The sequence below is a fragment of the Manihot esculenta genome, chromosome 8 (assembly GCF_001659605.2).
Source record: "Manihot esculenta cultivar AM560-2 chromosome 8, M.esculenta_v8, whole genome shotgun sequence".
NCBI lineage: Eukaryota > Viridiplantae > Streptophyta > Magnoliopsida > Malpighiales > Euphorbiaceae > Manihot > Manihot esculenta.
In genome coordinates this window covers 2562162-2579981 of record NC_035168.2, presented here as the reverse complement: position 1 = coordinate 2579981, position 17820 = coordinate 2562162, and the positions used below count along the sequence as shown (strand labels likewise).

The window sequence follows — 17820 nt, the reverse complement described above, 5'->3', positions numbered from 1 at the left end:
CTATTGTCTTTATCAATGAAACGCTTGACGTTGTTATGATTTAATTCATGGAGCTGATTGCTGAGCAACAGGACGTAGCAATCCCAAGGCTCAAACATCAGCTGCAACAATTTAAAACTTCGATCCAGATTTGGGAATATGAAAAGGCTCATATATGAGCATCACCAATAATCTTTGCAAGAACAGAGTCCATTCCTGAAATGGTGGAAGCGGGATGCATCCCTAACAACAAATTGATGATTCACAACTTTGCTGACCAACTTTATAAACAAATGACAATCTCCGCATATCCTAAGATTCTTCATCACAACAATCTCTGATCCTTCTGTGCTGTTCAGAAGCCCAAATGCAATTGCCAACTTTTCGCTATGCACGCCTCGGCCGTTTATCGGTTCTTCTGTTCTTTCTTGACCACTCTTCTTAAAATCATCAAGATCCTTAACCAAATTTTCTAACTTATCCAACATTTGGTATATTTCCTCAGTTTGAGGATGGGTTTGAGGATGATTTCTATCTCCAGCGAAGAACAGGTGAACTCTCCCATTAAATTCAACATAACTACAGCCTGGGTCCTTTTTGAGATTCCTCTTCTTCATCATCACTCTAACTCCTAGGATCCCCTCCAAATTCCCAGCCTCAGCATATATGTTAGATAACAAAACATAGTAACCAATATTTGTAGGTTCCAGCTCAATGATCTGTTTGAAAGCCACCTCTGCCAACTCTACATTTTTATGGATTTTGCAGGCACCTAAAAGTGCTCCCCACACGGCACCATCAGGTTTTACCGGCATAGATTCAATGAGATCCCGTGCTTCGTTGAGCTTTCCTGCTCTGCCTAAAAGATCAACCATGCAAGAGTAATGCTCTGGACCAGGCTGCAATCCATACTTACTCAGCATCATTCGAAAATAATCAAATCCCTTATCAGTCAATCCTGCATGACTACATGCAGATAAAACGCTCACAAAAGCTGTTCCATCAGGTCTAATGCCAGTCCTGATCATGTCATCAAAAAGGTCAGTAGCAATCTCTCCTTGTCCGTGCATTCCATACCCACATATGATTGCAGTATATGAAACTACACTTTTCACAGGCATGCCATAAAAGATATCTCTAGCCTTCTCCAAATTGCCACATCTAGCATACATATTAAGCAAAGCATTGTTCAGCAATGGATTGGACCCAAATCCACAAACCTTTATTTGCTGTTCTATCTCCCGACCAACGCTCTGTGCGCCAAGATGAGCACAGGATGAAAGAACCCCAACAAGTGTTATAGAGTCAGGAGAAACCCCACTTGATTTCATCTCCCAGTAAAGTTCCAAAACGTTGTTAGCAAGCCCATTTTGGGCGTAGCCATTAATCATTGCATTCCAAGTGATCAAACCTTTTTCTGGCATATCGTTAAATAACTTTCTTGCAGAGTCAATTTCCCCACATTTCACATACATAGTAAGCAAGCAATTCCCAATAGACAAATCCGCGTCGAATCCAAGCTTCGTGCAAGAAGCGTGAACAGACATTCCCAGCTCCAAATTCCCTGGAAGCCCACATATTGGAATCAATCCCAACAACGTAACCCCATTAATCTCCACACCTATTTCTCTCATTTCACTAAACAACGACACCGTCTCCTTAACTCGAAGGTTGAATGCATATCCAGATATCAAAGCGTTGTAACAAACCATTAGCTTACTTGATTGGGGATTTTCATCAAATACTTTACATGCATCGTCTATTAAGAAACATTTACTGTACATAGAAATCAACGAGGTCTGAACAAAGGGTTCAAGTAAACACCCCGTTTTAATAACATGGCCATGGAGTTGTTTTCCTGTGGTAGGGAGAGAAAGTGCAGCGCACGATTTAAGGGGAAATGGGAAAGAGAAGGCGTGTGGGAAAGAGCCAGAGCGCAGTGTTTGAAGGTAGGTGAAGAGGGACTGATGCCATGGCGATATATTGCCTGAAGTGGAATTTCTATGGGTGGACGATTGGAGGTGTTTGTATAGTTTCGTCTTAATGGCCATAGGTTGGCATGATAGAGGCCGGAGCAGACAGAAGAAGCGACTTCAAGAGAGATGCATATCTCGGCCGATACATGTCTCTTGCACTGGAGAAATTATGTAAGGGTAACTTGGTAAAACATCTCCGGATAATACAATTATTAACAAATTGATCCCATAGTATTAAAAACTCATAAAAACATCAATAAATTTTTGTTCTGTTAAAACATTTTCTTTAACTTATCATTTAATTGTTAATACTTAAAGAAAAAAAAATTAAACCACTCTTATTAAGGGGGATTGTTTTATTATAATTTTGAAAAATAAATAGACAAAAGTGTTAATAATGAAAAATTTTGAAGATTGAAATTGATAATATGGAATATAATTGAATGCAACGAGTAAATGTCTAAAGTAAGGTTTTTATGAAATATGGTTTTACGAGAAATTTTTTCTATAATTTAATTACTTTTTATTATTTAAATAGAAAAGAAAAATTTTAAGATATTTATATATTTTCAAGGTAAAATATTTTTAATTCACCGATTAGATGGGTAGAAATAGAAACTTTTTAATAATATTTTCATATTTAAAAGTGTTAAATTTATATTTCAGAAAGCATCAAGTGTTTTAAAATAAGAATTTTATAAAATATCTAAAAAGCCTTTATTAAATTAGCGGATTACATTAGTTTTCTTCATTAACAGAAACACAGTTTTCTCTTTAAAATTGTTAAGTAACTTACAAAAAGGAAAATTTCCTCCTAATATATATATATATACTATTAATTCCAAAAATAATTTATAATTTTGTATAAGTATGTGAACATTAAAATGTAACAAAATATTGACAAAAGATGAAACCGCTCAGATTCTCTAGCTTCACAATATTTTTTCTTTTCTTTTGTTTTTTTTTTTAATGTTCAAAACAGTGAAAGACAAATTGAATAATACAAACATTTTCGTGCTAAAAAATCTAAAATTTAAATTAACTTTAAGAAAGTTGTTTTTCATAAATTTGATAAAAATATAAAACAAAGATGCAGAGAACTTTATGAGTATCAAATAAGCATACACTTGTCCTAAGCACAGTTGCTTTCTGCTTCCGCTTTCTTTTATATTATACATTGCATATATATGAATAATATAAAATGTTGAACAAAGCTTTCAACTTTCAATATGCCTATCTAGCTAAGAAAAATAAAAAAGAAAATGCCAAAAACATATTTCCAAGCCCTCAAATCACAAGTCCAGTTGATGAACCAGAATTCCTATAACCCCAAAGATGTGAGCTAGTCAGCTCCTCGAGTTTGCCACCATCTAAAATGAATACTCGTTTAGCCATCATAACTGTTTCCAACCGATGAGCAATTACAAGCACCTATTTAAATATAAACCTCTAGTTAAATCATGTTCATGCCCAAAACAAAGGCAGCAGAAACATTAGTGTTTAATCATGCTTTAGGTTTCAAATAAACAATTAATTATTGTGTGGGTGCGTCCCCTAATTCAAGCAAATCAATGGCTCTGAATGTAACATCTGATATAGGGATCTCATCAGATATACAATGTCTTCATGCCTCTCCCTTCCTCTGAGATACTAGAAATTAACTAGAATTCAAATTCAAGATTAGGCAAAAAATAAGGCATTAGAGAATTGGTTTCCTTCAACAATAACAGGACAGAATAATGAAATGATTAACAATGCTATAAACAAAATAGAGGATGATGTAGGCAGCAGATTGTTGATACTAGAATATTTGCACATACTTGGACAGGTCATTTTGGCCATAATATAGAAGGGGTCGATTCTGGAATAACCAACCCTCAAAACCGAAGTCAGCATATAAACACAATATATATGTAGACATCAGTGTGTCATGATCTGACTCATTAGTGGTGATAATAATGCCATACCAGTATACCACAAAATTGAATCAGAGTCTTTATAGTAGTTGCTACATCTATTCCTCAGCAATGGACAAGCACCAAGGAAGAAAAATCATATGTTAATTAGATAGAACAACCAACGATCCTTACAGTATGATTTTCCATTAAGTGCTGCACAGCTTGCCTCACCAATAACTCAGACCTGCTATCTAGAGCAGAAGTTGCTTCATCCAAAACCAATATGGAAGAATCCTGATAGAGTGCCCTTGCAATAGCTAGTCTGTATTTAAGTAAAGGAAACAAAGGAATAACTTTAATCTATACATACCAAAGATGAAAGCAGAGTTCGGATTAAAAGTTTCACCTTTGCTTTTGACCTCCACTTAAACTTGACCCCCTTGGTCCAATATATGTTTTGTACCCTTTGGGAAGCATTCTAATAAATTCATCAGCATTTGCAATTCTTGCTACCTCCTCAACCTTTTCAATATCTATTTCTGTCATCAGATCCCTATATCCAATGTTTTCAGCAACGGTTCCTGAAAAAAGCGCCTGCACAAACAAACAGTTGGTTAAATGAACCTCTTAGAGATAATTCAAAGCATTATCACATGTATTCAACCACTGCATTTCCTAAAACATTTTTCACTACCAGCCCCCCCCCCCCCCCCCCCCCCGAGCAACCATTATAATGGAATATGCATAACAATTCATCAGAAAACTTTGAAATTTTCAAGTCAAAGCTAGAGGGCTTTCAAAGTCAAGAGAACCAGCAGCACCATGTGTTTGATTGATAACAAATATCCAGATACTCTAGGTGAATAAGTTTCGGGGGCGGGGGGGAAGAAAAGAACTCTGAGCAGCTCCTGTTTTAAAAAGATGAAGTAGTTGTTTCTCATTTGAATTGGCAACATCATGCTGAATAAAAGCTCTTGACCTCAAAACCATGCATCAAACCTCTCTCTTTCTCTCTTTCTTCATTTTAAATTTCTTTTTCTCTTTGGGAGAAGATTTGGGAAATTGGACAAACAAAAATATCAAGAAGTTCAAAGTCACTCACTATATCTTGAGAAACCAAACCAACATGCCTCCTCAAACTTTCCAACTGGAAGTTTTGGATATTTTGGTCATCAATAAGAATACAGCCTGTTGACATGGGAGGTCAGACAAGTGCATACTGTACTACTGTGGAAAGAGAGACTTTTACAGCCAAATATTAAACGGTAAGCTGATCATATTTATTGAGAAATGAGTGAAATTGTAAATTCAGATCGCTCACCAGATAACGGATCATAAAGTCGAAGAAGCAACTTAACAAGGGTTGTCTTCCCTCCTCCAGATGGGCCAACCAGAGCTACCGTCTCTCCAGCTTTAATATGAAGGTTCAATGTGTTCAAAATAAAAGGGCCATTGTCACCATACTTAAATGAGATATCACAAAATTTAATATCTCCTGTAACATTGGCCAGATCAACAGCATCTGCTTTCTCAATCACCTAAATTAAGGAGTGAATTAATTTAAGACCGCAACAAAGCAAATAATAATTTACCAAAATAATTACTTCAACTATAACATAAGTAAACAAAAGTGGCACCTTCTACCAATATGTTCTGGCATTTATTTTGCACTTAGAGATGACTTCCTGAACTACATATTACATCAGCAACTGCTAACTGCTAAATAAATCTTCTACTATTCCAACAGTACATGATATAGTTTTTAGGATGTGCAGTATCAGAATGGCCATGTAAAGCAAGAGAGCTTGATGAAAGTTCAATAACTCATAACTTCCTATCATCATGCACTGCTAATTCTAGTCAGATGAGAATGCTTGTAACATCTTGACGTATAAACTTGCACATGTCATTTTCATGTTTAAGGAAGCAATGGCTAAAATAAATTCATCAGAGAGTTGTGTTCACCAAAATGCAAATGTCTGTTATTATCTGGTCCATCTTATTCTGTGACATGCAGATCATGTCAATGACTACAAATTACAAGCGCAATCTAATTCATAGATGCACTGAAAGATGTTGCGACCTTAAAAGTAAGTCTCCCAATCAGTCCACCTCTTCTGTCTATCTCAAGTACACACGCATAACAAAAAATAATGAGAAATTGTTTAGTATTATATACATCCACATAATAAACTTCTTAATTTTTTTTGCAGTAGGAAGCAAAAAATTTCTGAAAATGCAAAGCTGCTGTCAAAATACACCAAATAATGCAATTAATTAGGCATAGAAAGAAGGCTTAAATATCTCAAACTATCAGGTATGTAACAGGCACTCAACTCATTCAGAGATGGGAAGAAGTTTACTTCAAGGAAAAAAAGAAATACACAACAACTAAGCTATAATCCCAATCTAATTAGAGTTGGATAAATGAGTCATCTAGTAAAGCTATAACAAAAGAAATAAATCTATAAATTTAGAAGTGAAAAAGAAAAAGAAATTTAAAGGAAATTTATCCTTTAATAAAGCACAGCTTTACCTTAGATTTAAAGCTGATCAAATCAAACAACCTTTCAACGGCTGGTTCCCCTTGCTTCCACTCATTGTAAGCTTTTCCAACATCCTGCACATTTCTTCAAATTCAGATATATTACTTTAAGACAGATCTAATATAGACAAACATAATAACAGATAACCAAAAATTTATCAGAATCTTAAATATGAATAAACTTTTTTTCATCCAGTCATTGGAACAAACCATACAAAAGAGACCCATAAATCCCTTCATGAAGAATCATGCGAATAGATGATATTACCTGGATTGGCTCAATCAAGAAAACCAAAGATGTTACAAAAGAAACCATGCTACAGCCATCAAAACAACCCTGCGAAATCACCAGTGATCCACAACAAAGGGTAAATAATGCTCCAAAATAAATAATCTGTATGATCTGGGGGATGAGGGCCTTCATTTTCTTCTTTTTAAGATGTTCAGATAGGTCATCATGAGCGAGCCTTTGAAACCTCGCACTCTCCAACCGCTCAGCGTTGTTTGCTTTCACAGAAACAATGGCCGGGAGCACCTAAAACATAGAAAACACAAATGAAACAATATGTGCTGGCCAATGAAAATTGACAAAAAAGGTGGTAACAAGAACAAAAATGCATAATAAATTTATAGAGTATATCCACTGGTTGTTGTCTGCTCGTGGAGCGTGAATGCATATGTCAGAAATTTCTACCGAACTTAAAATATAGGATACCAGAAAAAACACAAACAAAGAAGTTCACATTAATAAGGAATGTATTTGAGCATTGGATATGCGTTAAGCAATCCAATAACTACATCAAATGGAGATTTTGGGTGACGAGATGGGTTGCAGAATTACCTCATTCAGGTGAGCTGAAAGAGTTGCAATGCTAAGATGTGCTTTCTTCGATATCTTACAAAGTCTTTCACCAAGATATGCAATGACAAGAGCCATGCAAGGTATTACCTACAGCAAACAGACAAAATTCAAGAACCAAATGTGTAGGCGCGTACGTGTGTAATAGCTGCAGAATTAATCCCTTACCATGGCTGAAATCAAGGAAAGGAGAGGGCTGATAGCCAACATCTGTGTTGCCATAGCTGATAACTGCAGAGCGCTGGGCACAATGGTCTGTGGTGAATGTTAACTATCAGAACAAAAGCATATACACTTAGTTGGGACAAGCTTTAACGAACCCATAATAACCAGAATTCAATAACTAGCACAGATTCCCCTTATATATGGAGTTTATAAGAACATCTTGTATATCGGTTTAACCATTAAATTTGTTGTTTTAGGCTACTGGGAGCATAAACTTGTTCCTAAAACAATCCTGCCCCTTTCAAAGATCCAAAAACAAACACATTCTCTTGCATCCATTCGCGCAAATAAGTTACTCACGTTGAGAAGAGCATACAGAGTATCAGCAACATCCGCAGCTTCAGCAGTAATTCTGTAAGCAATATCCCCAGTAGATAGCCCACTTCCTCCCTCAAAAAATCCCAATTCCCTCTGCAAAACCCTCTCGAAAACATGAACCCTGATCTTATAACACGCATTAACCGCCGCCTCCCACAAAAGCGCATGCTGCCAGTACGTAGCAATCAGTTTGGTCAACAAGAGAGCAGCGAGCACCAGCCCCTCATTCCTTAGTGCAACGGCATCAATGTTCCCAATAGTAGCAGAGAATTTTCCAAACTTTGGGACGAGGTAGGAAAGAGAGAGAACAGAGACAAGGCTGCAGAGCCAGCCAAGAAGGATGAGCCTGTGCTGGGAAACAACAAAGGTTCTGATTGTGGAAAGAGAGTGGAATGAGTGAGAAATTGGATTGGGTTTTCGATGGTTGGGATTTTGATGGGTGGAAGAGAGGAGAGAGGGGAGTTTGGAGGAATTGAGAGGCTTAAGTTGGGTGTTTGAGGGGAGTTTGACAGTAGGGTTACAGGTTGTGGAAACGGAAGGAAAGGAGAGGGGATTTGGTTTGAGGTTGAAGGAAAAGAAAGGAGGGAAAGGCGTTTTCGGATGAAACTGAAGGAACATTGCTGATGCTTTTTAATGGAGTTGGAGCGAGAAGACTCCAGACTCGGGAGGAAGAACCAAACGAGAGAAAAGGAATAGGTTAAGTTGAAGAGATCGCCAGACGTGATTAGGGTTCTTTTTGCATCTGCTGTTGCGAGGTTTCCAGTAGGCAGGGGAAGGTTGCTTAATGGTTCTTCTGTTTTGTCATCTCCTCTCCTGCTTGAGTCCTTCTTCTTCTTGTTAGAGAGATGGGTTTTTATTTTTGTTTTTTTTTTTGTGTTGCTTCGTCTGTTTTGCATGTCCTCGCAATTTTCGTAGGTATCTCGAAAAAGCACCTCCTGGTAACCGCCTCTCACACGAGAGCTTTACCGCGTTCTCTTCCCGATCGCTTCTCTTTACTGCCTGACTACGAGAGGTTAAAACCATTATGGGCTAAATCTTTACTGCTGGCAATTAAAACTTTTTCTTTATTTTTTTTCAATAAAATTATTCATGGTATTAATAAAATTTCAATTAAAAAAAAATAATATCTAATAAAATTTTTAATTAAAATATCAATTTTAAACTCTAATAAAAATTTAGAACCATTTAAGATCAAACTTAATTTAAAAATATCTAAATATATAGATTAGAGAATTTGACCTACTTACAAATAATCAATAAAAATACAGTCATTAAAAGATAAAAATTTCATTGTAATGAGTAAATAGCGATGGAGGGCTAAAATTTTAACAGTTATATTTCAAGAAGCTAAAAACTCCTTATTAAAATAAAATGTCTAACTTGTAATTAGTAACTAATTTTTTCAATATATTAACTGTAATTCTCAATAATACGATAATTACTTTCGACTATTATGATTTTTTACAGGATTAACTGTTTTGATAGTAAATCAGCAATTAAAACTATTTCATTGAAGGCTCAAATGTGTTTGCATGTCTGCCTTCCTCGGTGGTATGATTAATTGGCTGTTGGTTCAATGTCTTTTGGGACGTTTGGGGCTCCACTTGTGTGCCTGGTTGGTAGCTGGTTTGTCCCTCCTATTGGCGATCATAGCCGTTGCTGGTTGTTTGGGTGGCTTTAGGATTGTGGGATGATTGGGACGGCGTGGTTGGCAGGCTGCTGGGTCGGTTCAGTTTGTAGGGTCGGTGCGATTTGAGTTGTTCAAGCAATTTTCGGGTTGAGGGGGAACGTGCTTGGTCTTTCAAGGTTTGGGTTTCAATAAATTGTGGGCTATGGGCTTGGTATACTTTCGTAGGGATTGCCCCTTGTTCCTTTTACCTGTGTATGGGCAGATTACATGCAATCTTACGTGATAAAAAAATAAAAAATAAAAATAAAAAAAAAGAAAAAACTTGTTTCAATTTAAAACAGATTTGGTTTTTCATTCAATTTCAGTATAATTTTAATTTAAAATTTTTAAAATGATAACAATCTTAATATTTTATACATTATAAAGAGAGAATTAATATTAAATCTCTGAATTTTAAAAAAATTTATTAACTTATTTCTATTTCAAAATTATTTAATTAAAATATTTATTTAAAATTTTTCTTAAAATTAAATATACCTAAAAATAAAAAAAATTACTTAAATATACCTAAATAATTTTAAAAAATTCTGAGACCCGTGGCCCCGTTGCCCCAATGTAAATCCGTCCCCCGTAGTAACTTTTTTTTTCTTAAGATAAATTCATTAATTCACCATGATGGCAAATAAAAAAATACAAAATTTATTTGATAAAATCTATCACATCTGAAAATACTGTCATAAATAAACTTCCTTCCTAAAGAATGAGCAATTTGGTTTTCTTCTCTCCTAGTAAAATGAAAATATATAAAAGATAAATCTTTAAACAATTCTAAGATATTAAGTTACTTCAAGATAGAAATTTCTTTTTGTCGTTCTGTCTTCAGGATTGCTTTCTAGAGTTTAGTCCATAACTTGGATACATTATCAATATTATTCTACTTGCTTGAGCAGGGAAATACCCTCTTTTCCCTCCGGTCGTGATTTTCTCCCACCAGCAAAGTGGGTATAGATAATTCTTTTGTTTTATTTTTTTCTTTTGAGTTTTCTTGCAAATGTCTAAAATCTGGAGGGCTTTCTTAGGGGACTTCTTCTCTTATGTTATTACTTTGTTTGCTCTTGATGTTTATAGGTTTCAAAAGACTCATATCTGTGGTTTTTCTTCTATCAGGAATTAGTGAAGGAGGTTCCATACAAGACTTACAAGGCCCAATTGAGACGTCAAAAGCATTGCCACCACCTACTGTTTGCCTGAGTTTAGGAGATCTAGAGCTCTCTTCCATGGCTTTCATGCTCTCCTTGTTCTTGCTGGGAATTTCTTTTGAGTTCATGAAACTTATATCACAGGTTGAAGGATGTCCATATATGTTTATCTTCTATGCATGCAAAAAAGTCAATTCGACATTTGAGACTTTCCCCTATGGCTCTGATGTTTTCTTTCTACGTTGCTATTGAAGAGGCACTTACTCGATGTTTAGTTTTACCAGCATTAAATTAAATATTGGTGCATCTAATATTAAGCTAATATAATGGAGAAATTAAATACTAGATTTTTAAAAAAAATTTCGGTTTTTTTTTTACATTAAAAAAATAATTAACGAGTTTTTAAATAATGCAGGGACTATATAGTAATTTTCTATTATTATTATTATTATTATCCTTTAGCTCTATAGCGTGGATAGGATTCCGACAAGAAACGGATTATCAGCGGATAAAAAAGGCAGCGGAGACACTCACAGTTACAGAGCTCGGAGATGGAGGCCATACAGTTATCGACCGTTGCCTCCCGCCATTTCTCCTCTACCTATTTATCGAGAAACAACCACAGAAGCTTTAGCCTCTCGAAATGGAGGAGAACTTCATCTGATTTTTGTTCTTCATGGTCTGGTTCCTGCAGCGTCGCTTCCCTTTCTTCCAGAAATTTGTTTGCTGTAAGTGAAGAATCACTGAACTTTCAATGTCTTTTTAGACTCTGTTTGGCTTCTACAAAGTGCGTGTACTCAATGCTTTCGCTGTAATCAGAAGGAGATATGGGGCTGGGTGAATTGCAAGAGCGTTACTATCAAAAGAGATTTTCATGGCGTGGTAAAAGCGGAAATGTTTGGGCAGTTAACAAGCGGCCTTGAATCGGCTTGGAGCAAGCTCAAAGGGGAAGGTTTTAACTTTTCTTTTCATGGGCCTTCCAACTCAATTACATGTTCGTTTTTTTGTCAATTACAATTTCTTATTTTTAAAAAATAGCTTTCCATAATTTTCAGAAGAATGCACGCATCGTTGTGGATATTTTTTGCTAATTGGATACTGGTATTTGGGTTTCTTTGTGCTTGATTTATTTATTTTCACGTTTCAGAGGTTTTGACCAAGGATAATATTGCTGAGCCTATGAGGGATATCAGGAGAGCTCTTCTAGAAGCAGATGTGAGTGAATTTTGATGGACAACATTACAGTTTCAAGTATAGAAATGGAATAATAAGATAAGGTTTCTATGGTGGCAGGTGAGTCTTCCTGTTGTTAGAAGGTTTGTTCAATCAGTGAGTGACCAAGCTGTTGGTGTTGGTCTCATACGAGGAGTGAAACCTGATCAGCAGTTGGTCAAGGTGCGTGTTTATGTGTTTGGTGTTCTTTTGTGAAATTAATTTGGTGAGCCTTCCGCCCTTGTGTTTGTTAATAGAGACTTTGATTCTACACAAGATGACACTGTATGTACTATGTATGTATATTGGAATTTGGCAAAGTCTCTAAGTCAAATGCTTTTTGATAAATATGAATTGTCAAAATCAAAGGTATCTGATGCAAGTACATGCGGCAAATCATTTATATTTGTTGACAATTGACATGTTCATTGTTTGTGTTGCATTGCTTTTATTTATTTATTTTTTGAATTCTTTTTATTGTTTGTACTAGCAGTTACGAGTTACAATTCTTTTGTTCTTTCAGATTGTGCATGATGAGCTTGTGAAACTGATGGGTGGGGAGGTGTCTGAACTGGTTTTTGCAAAATCTGGCCCCACTGTTATACTACTGGCTGGTCTACAAGGAGTTGGAAAGACAACAGTTTGTGCAAAGTTAGCTAATTATCTGAAGAAACAGGTGCATTTTCAAAGTCTTAGATACTCTCTTCATTTTGTTGGTAAACATGCATGCATGTGTATAATTCTGTGATAAGCTTGCAGTGTGCTTAACCTCATTCACCAGTGAGTGATGTTTTGCTGTAGGGGAAGTCTTGCATGCTTGTTGCTGGAGATGTGTACAGACCTGCTGCTATAGACCAACTTGTCATATTGGGAGAACAGGTACTGGATTCTCATTTCTAAGTAAATGCTTTTGTACACCAATTTGAACAGCAATATATCGATATAATGGTCTATTTTTCTTCCTATTATTGTATTAATCCGTGGTATTAAGTGGAAGATGTCAGATGAAGTCTCAATGGAATGTAAAAAATGTTTCTAGTAGCTGAGATGGGTACCCTACCAACTAGATATGCTAATCTTAATACATTGATGCAATAGATATTCACGTGTCTTACTCAAAAGAGGAAACCTAAATATTCGTACTCATGTTTCTTACGAACTTGTTGTGAATTAGCAGCTCTTGTTTGGAATATATATGAGAATTTTGCAGTAAGATTGAAGTTTTGTGTTATATGGGTATTTAAGTCATTTGATAACTTATATTTGTTGTTGAGGCTATCTGCTATCATTGTGATCTTTAGTTATAGCTTATGGCAGGTAGGTGTGCCTGTTTACGCTGAGGGGACAGAGGTTAAACCTTCAGAAATAGCTAAAAGAGGCTTGGAGGAAGCGAAAAAGAAAAGCGTGGATGTGGTCATAGTGGATACTGCTGGAAGACTGCAGGTAATTGAACTTCTAGTTAGTTGATTCAATATTTCTCATATTTTGATCTTACTGAGTTTTATTTATTTGTTTATTTATTTATTTTAATTTTTAACAGATAGACAAGGCAATGATGGACGAGCTAAAAGAAGTGAAGCGGGTATTGAATCCCACAGAAGTGTTGCTGGTTGTCGATGCGATGACTGGCCAAGAAGCAGCAGGTATTCAGAACTCCATTGTTTGTTTATGATGGTCAAACAGTTGGAGAGCTTTTGCCTTCTTACAAATGATCTATTATCTTTTCTTGTGTATTTAAGAGCTAAACAAGTGCTTAATGACTACTCTATCATTGTATGGAGTAGATTTTTAGTTTTATACAGGTTTATGGATACGCTCATTACTCATTAGGTTTTACTGCTATATTCTCTGTAACATTGGTATGCTGATTTCCTGTTAATAAGTCAGCTTGTTCCTGTTCATTGTGTTAAAGTTTTGTTTGATGCAGTGTAGCAGTGCTTTCAGTTTCGTTTAATTTAAGTGTTCTGATGATAGTGTTCTTGGACTGTCATGAATGCAGTTATTTTGGGCTATAAGTACATAACATTTCTGGTTTTCGTGCTAAAGTAGGAAATGACATACTGCTGCAAGAGATCTAATGTCCATAAGCATTTTGACAATTCATAAAGAGAACAAATGTCCGTGAATTTCTGCTGATGGCTATCCATTTATTAGTTTTTTTTATGCATAAGAAATCTGAAAATTTTCTCTTTAGTTTACAATTCACATATCATTTGTAACATTTAAATAGTGAATGAAAATAAGTATGGTTCTCACTTTGTGCACAATTTTTGACTCAATAATGCCTTTGTTTATTTGATGTTACTGGTATTATTATTGTCTGATTTTATCTTAATTTTTAGGCTTTTGTCCAGTGTCCTACTAATAGTTCCCTATATTGGTACAACAATTGTGACTCATAAAAATTTGACCATATTTTTCCTTCCATAAATTCACAGTGTTGGTTTCAACCTTCAATCTCGAAATTGGTATTACGGGAGCCATTTTGACAAAGCTAGATGGGGATTCTAGAGGTGGTGCAGCTCTAAGCGTTAAAGAGGTTTGCATTATACTTTCCTGGATTTTTATTGTATGGTGTTATTTATTAGAGCCTCTTCCTAAAACAAATAATTTATTCTTAGAATCAGGATGAGTTTTTGCAGTTCCACTAGCAAGAATTTGTTTGTTTCAGTCTGCCCTGCTCAGTAATATTTCCAGTGAATCTCGCAGGTTGAATAATGAAAATTGTTTTAACAAATGAATTAAGCTGTGCAGAAAGAGAGAGAGAGCAATTTATATTGTATAGCTCAAAATAAACTTGCTTGTTTGTAGAGATGTGCCCTGGAGTTAATTTGTTGATTGAGTTTCTGCTCATTACGAATGTAAAACATTGAATAATTTGACTGGTTTGTCTATCAGAAAATCATCACAATGCTTCATGAACTCTATGATGTGACATTCAAAAGTTAGAAGAATTTAATGTTGCATTTGAGTATTCATTATCAGCATTTTATTCGAGGGGCTGGTTATATGCCATTTGAAAGAACTGTGCTTGAATTTGGAACATATTGGTTGATTTCCTGTATTTATTGAAATATATACGAAAAGAAAGGTTTAATGTGCTGAGATTAATCTTTTATCCCTATTGAATAGTTGATGAATGGTGATAGGTATCAGGGAAGCCAATCAAACTTGTAGGGCGGGGCGAGCGAATGGAGGATCTGGAACCTTTCTACCCAGATCGTATGGCTGGTCGCATCCTAGGAATGGGAGATGTTCTTTCATTTGTAGAGAAGGCACAAGAAGTGGCAAGTTCTCACAGAATTCATTTAATATTTACTTGAAAATAATATTTCTTGATGAAATTCTTCAATGTTGCCTATATAGATGCGCCAAGAAGATGCTGAAGACTTGCAAAAGAAAATAATGAGTGCCAAGTTTGACTTCAATGATTTCCTAAAGCAAACTCGTGCAGTTGCACGTATGGGTTCCATGACTCGTGTCATAGGGATGATCCCTGGAATGGGAAAGGTATAGAAGTTTCATTTCCAGTTTTTCTTTATAATTATCTTTGCTGACAGGTAAAAGATGCATCATGTCCCCCTTGTTTTATTAATTTTTCTAGCAGTAAGGGATAATGCAAAAATAGAAAAACTTTAACTTTACAACTTTTAGCAATTCTACCCTAAACTCTTTTCTTTTTAATAATTCTACCGCTGAACCGTGCCAATCGTATAATTATAACCTACCGTTAACTCCTTTTGTTAAAGTTAACCTCCCCATTGCCGCGTCAGCTCCCTCATCACTGCCATCCCTAAATTAAACCCTAGTTAGCTCCAACCCCAAAATTGTTAAAAGTTGTTAAGTTAAGGGTTTTCTTGGCCATTATGCCTGTAAGTAATTATAGTATCAACATTTTCATGCCAATTTTTCTGGTTCAAGCCATGAACCCAAATGATCAAATTTTTTACTATTAGCTTGTTTGTCAGTTCCTTTTAGCTCTGTAGACTGTTGGAAGAAGCTTCAAATAACTTTCCTTGTTTATGAACTATGAAAATAGATTACTCCTGCACAAATTCGAGAAGCAGAGAAGAGTTTAAAGATAATGGAAGCAATGATTGAAGCAATGACTCCTGGTATCTTCTCTTCACTATTTTTGAAAGCCTATATAAAACATTACTTAGACAAGCAGACCAAAGTCCGCTTTGGGAGTTCCCTAATAAAAAAAGGTCCGGTTTGGGAGACACTATGCATGGGGCTAATTGTCAAGTTGATTTGATTTAATACTTCCTTGAATCCAACTGTCTATATGGTTCATTGTAAACCCATGTTCATCAGATGTACAGGATTGCATTTTCTTATTTTTTATGTGATAGTTTTTCTAAAAATCTGATCCTCGGAAAGCTTTCTAATTTGGTGTTTATTTACAGAGGAAAGAGAGAAGCCAGAACTGTTGGCTGAATCTCCAGCGAGGAGGAAGAGAATCGCTCAGGAGTCTGGGAAAACAGAGCAGCAGGTGTGTATGTTTGCTACTTGATATGGGTTTATATTCTGATCTAATTGTAGCTTCCCTGGAAAGTAGGGAAGTTCTGTACTCCTTTCTACATGACATTAGCTCTTTCCATGGAGTTTAAAATATGCCTATGGTATCAATACTAGGTGAGTCAACTTGTTGCTCAACTCTTCCAAATGCGTGTCCGCATGAAGAATCTAATGGGCGTAATGGAGGGTGGATCTGTTCCTGCTCTGAGTAATCTTGAGGACGCACTTAAAGCTGAGCAGAAGGTATCCGTACAGCGACATACATTCTTTTTTTTTTTTTTTTTTTTTGTGAACTTTTCCACTTTTTCGTTCTTGTAAAAAATGCAATTTCTCTGAAATGTTTGGTATGAGATGGGCCTTGACAACTCACTAGGTTACCTGTTCTGTATGCAAGTCTGTATTTGTTGCATATTTAGATTGCTTGTGCATGTGCTATAGTATAATCATTTGAATGTTTTGGGTTTTCTCGTGGATAAGGCTCCTCCTGGTACTGCAAGAAGGAAGAGGAGGTCAGAATCAAGGAGGCAATTTGCAGACTCAGCGTCATCAAGGCCAAGTCCTCGTGGTTTCGGGTCAAGAAATTAGGAGCTCAGCGAGGCAGGCTTTCGAACCATGACTTCGAGTCAAGCCAGCGGTTCATAGACCTCTCAAATTTCTTACCTGCTCAGGAATATCTCTGCTATAAAAGGTAGAGTTAGATTTTCCCTGAGCTATGGTAACATATTCTCTTACGAATGTGTATTAAGAAGACGAATTTTGCGTGTCGGTAACCGACACCGTTTATTAATGTCTAAAAGTTGTTTAGGAATTCAACTGTATTATTCATAGAAAAAACAATAGACTAAAAGCATGAGGGTAATGTGTCATCTACATTAAACATATTGTCTGTCCGTTGATAGGGGCTTTGTAACTAGTTGTTCAAGACAATGTAAGCTTAAGATGATTTATGGTTATGGTATGCTTGATGATTAGTAACTATGCAAATCCAATCATTAAAGAAGCCAACTACTGCTACTGTATTTACTCAACTTTCAACCGTGAGATCAAGCAATTTCACTTGATCATATGGATGTTATCTCGTGTGCACAGTGGGCATCTGTGGACCAATTCATTTTCCATTCTCCTGCCAATGGTGGCCATAACAAGAATCTTGAAGTTGATCCTGTATCATCTGATATTGCTACTTCAAAGGATCTAAGGAAATTAGAAAAACAGACAACACTATTCTCTCCCTCACTTTTATTTCCTTAATTTTTCACTTTTTAATATTTAGGACTCTCTCTGGTTCTGTTGCAGTTGATTATTATTATTATTTGCCAGAAAATATATTTCCACATATTATGCTTTAATTATTTGCATGGATAATTACAATGTCGGCAATATTAGTAAAAAGAAAATTGGAAAAATAATTTTTTGCAAGGAAAACGAATGCTTAGGTTTGAGGAGTGTATAAATATA

The 17820-nt window shown here is 35.8% G+C and overlaps 3 protein-coding genes across 6 annotated transcripts; 1 reads left to right on the top strand and 2 right to left on the bottom strand.

Moving 5' to 3' along the window:
• Nucleotides 1-129: 129 nt before the first annotated feature.
• LOC110620792 (putative pentatricopeptide repeat-containing protein At3g11460, mitochondrial) lies at nucleotides 130-2186 on the bottom strand. The gene has a single exon (XM_021764664.2). It carries the CDS (start codon nucleotides 2028-2030, stop codon nucleotides 162-164), a length of 1869 nt encoding a protein of 622 aa, XP_021620356.1. The 5' UTR covers nucleotides 2031-2186; the 3' UTR covers nucleotides 130-161.
• An 804-nt stretch (nucleotides 2187-2990) lies between these two features.
• LOC110621317 (ABC transporter B family member 29, chloroplastic) lies at nucleotides 2991-8779 on the bottom strand. Its single transcript, XM_021765550.2, has 10 exons — nucleotides 7783-8779; nucleotides 7426-7512; nucleotides 7240-7347; nucleotides 6667-6933; nucleotides 6390-6473; nucleotides 5175-5391; nucleotides 4956-5041; nucleotides 4260-4447; nucleotides 4046-4175; nucleotides 2991-3386 (listed from the first exon to the last, which is right to left on the bottom strand). Exons 1-10 carry the CDS (start codon nucleotides 8416-8418, stop codon nucleotides 3243-3245), a joined length of 1947 nt encoding a protein of 648 aa, XP_021621242.1. The 5' UTR covers nucleotides 8419-8779; the 3' UTR covers nucleotides 2991-3242.
• Nucleotides 8780-11104: 2325 nt separating this feature from the next.
• On the top strand, nucleotides 11105-17315 carry LOC110621265 (signal recognition particle 54 kDa protein, chloroplastic). 4 transcript variants are annotated; one of them, XR_002488949.2, is made up of 16 exons: nucleotides 11105-11357; nucleotides 11449-11581; nucleotides 11777-11844; nucleotides 11923-12024; nucleotides 12365-12517; nucleotides 12643-12720; nucleotides 13159-13284; nucleotides 13382-13484; nucleotides 14280-14380; nucleotides 14991-15128; nucleotides 15208-15351; nucleotides 15881-15956; nucleotides 16251-16336; nucleotides 16480-16605; nucleotides 16840-17095; nucleotides 17131-17315. XR_002488949.2 is itself a non-coding variant. In XM_021765471.2 (16 exons), the coding sequence occupies exons 1-15, from the start codon at nucleotides 11181-11183 to the stop codon at nucleotides 16945-16947; spliced, it is 1719 nt and encodes a 572-aa protein (XP_021621163.1). In that variant the 5' UTR covers nucleotides 11105-11180; the 3' UTR covers nucleotides 16948-16963; nucleotides 16994-17315. The 4 variants fall into 4 exon arrangements, 3 of the variants coding, with proteins under 3 accessions (XP_021621163.1, XP_021621162.1, XP_021621164.1); XM_021765471.2 differs by having other exon boundaries at nucleotides 16840-16963; nucleotides 16994-17315; XM_021765470.2 differs by having other exon boundaries at nucleotides 16840-17315.
• The last annotated feature ends 505 nt before the right edge of the window (nucleotides 17316-17820 follow it).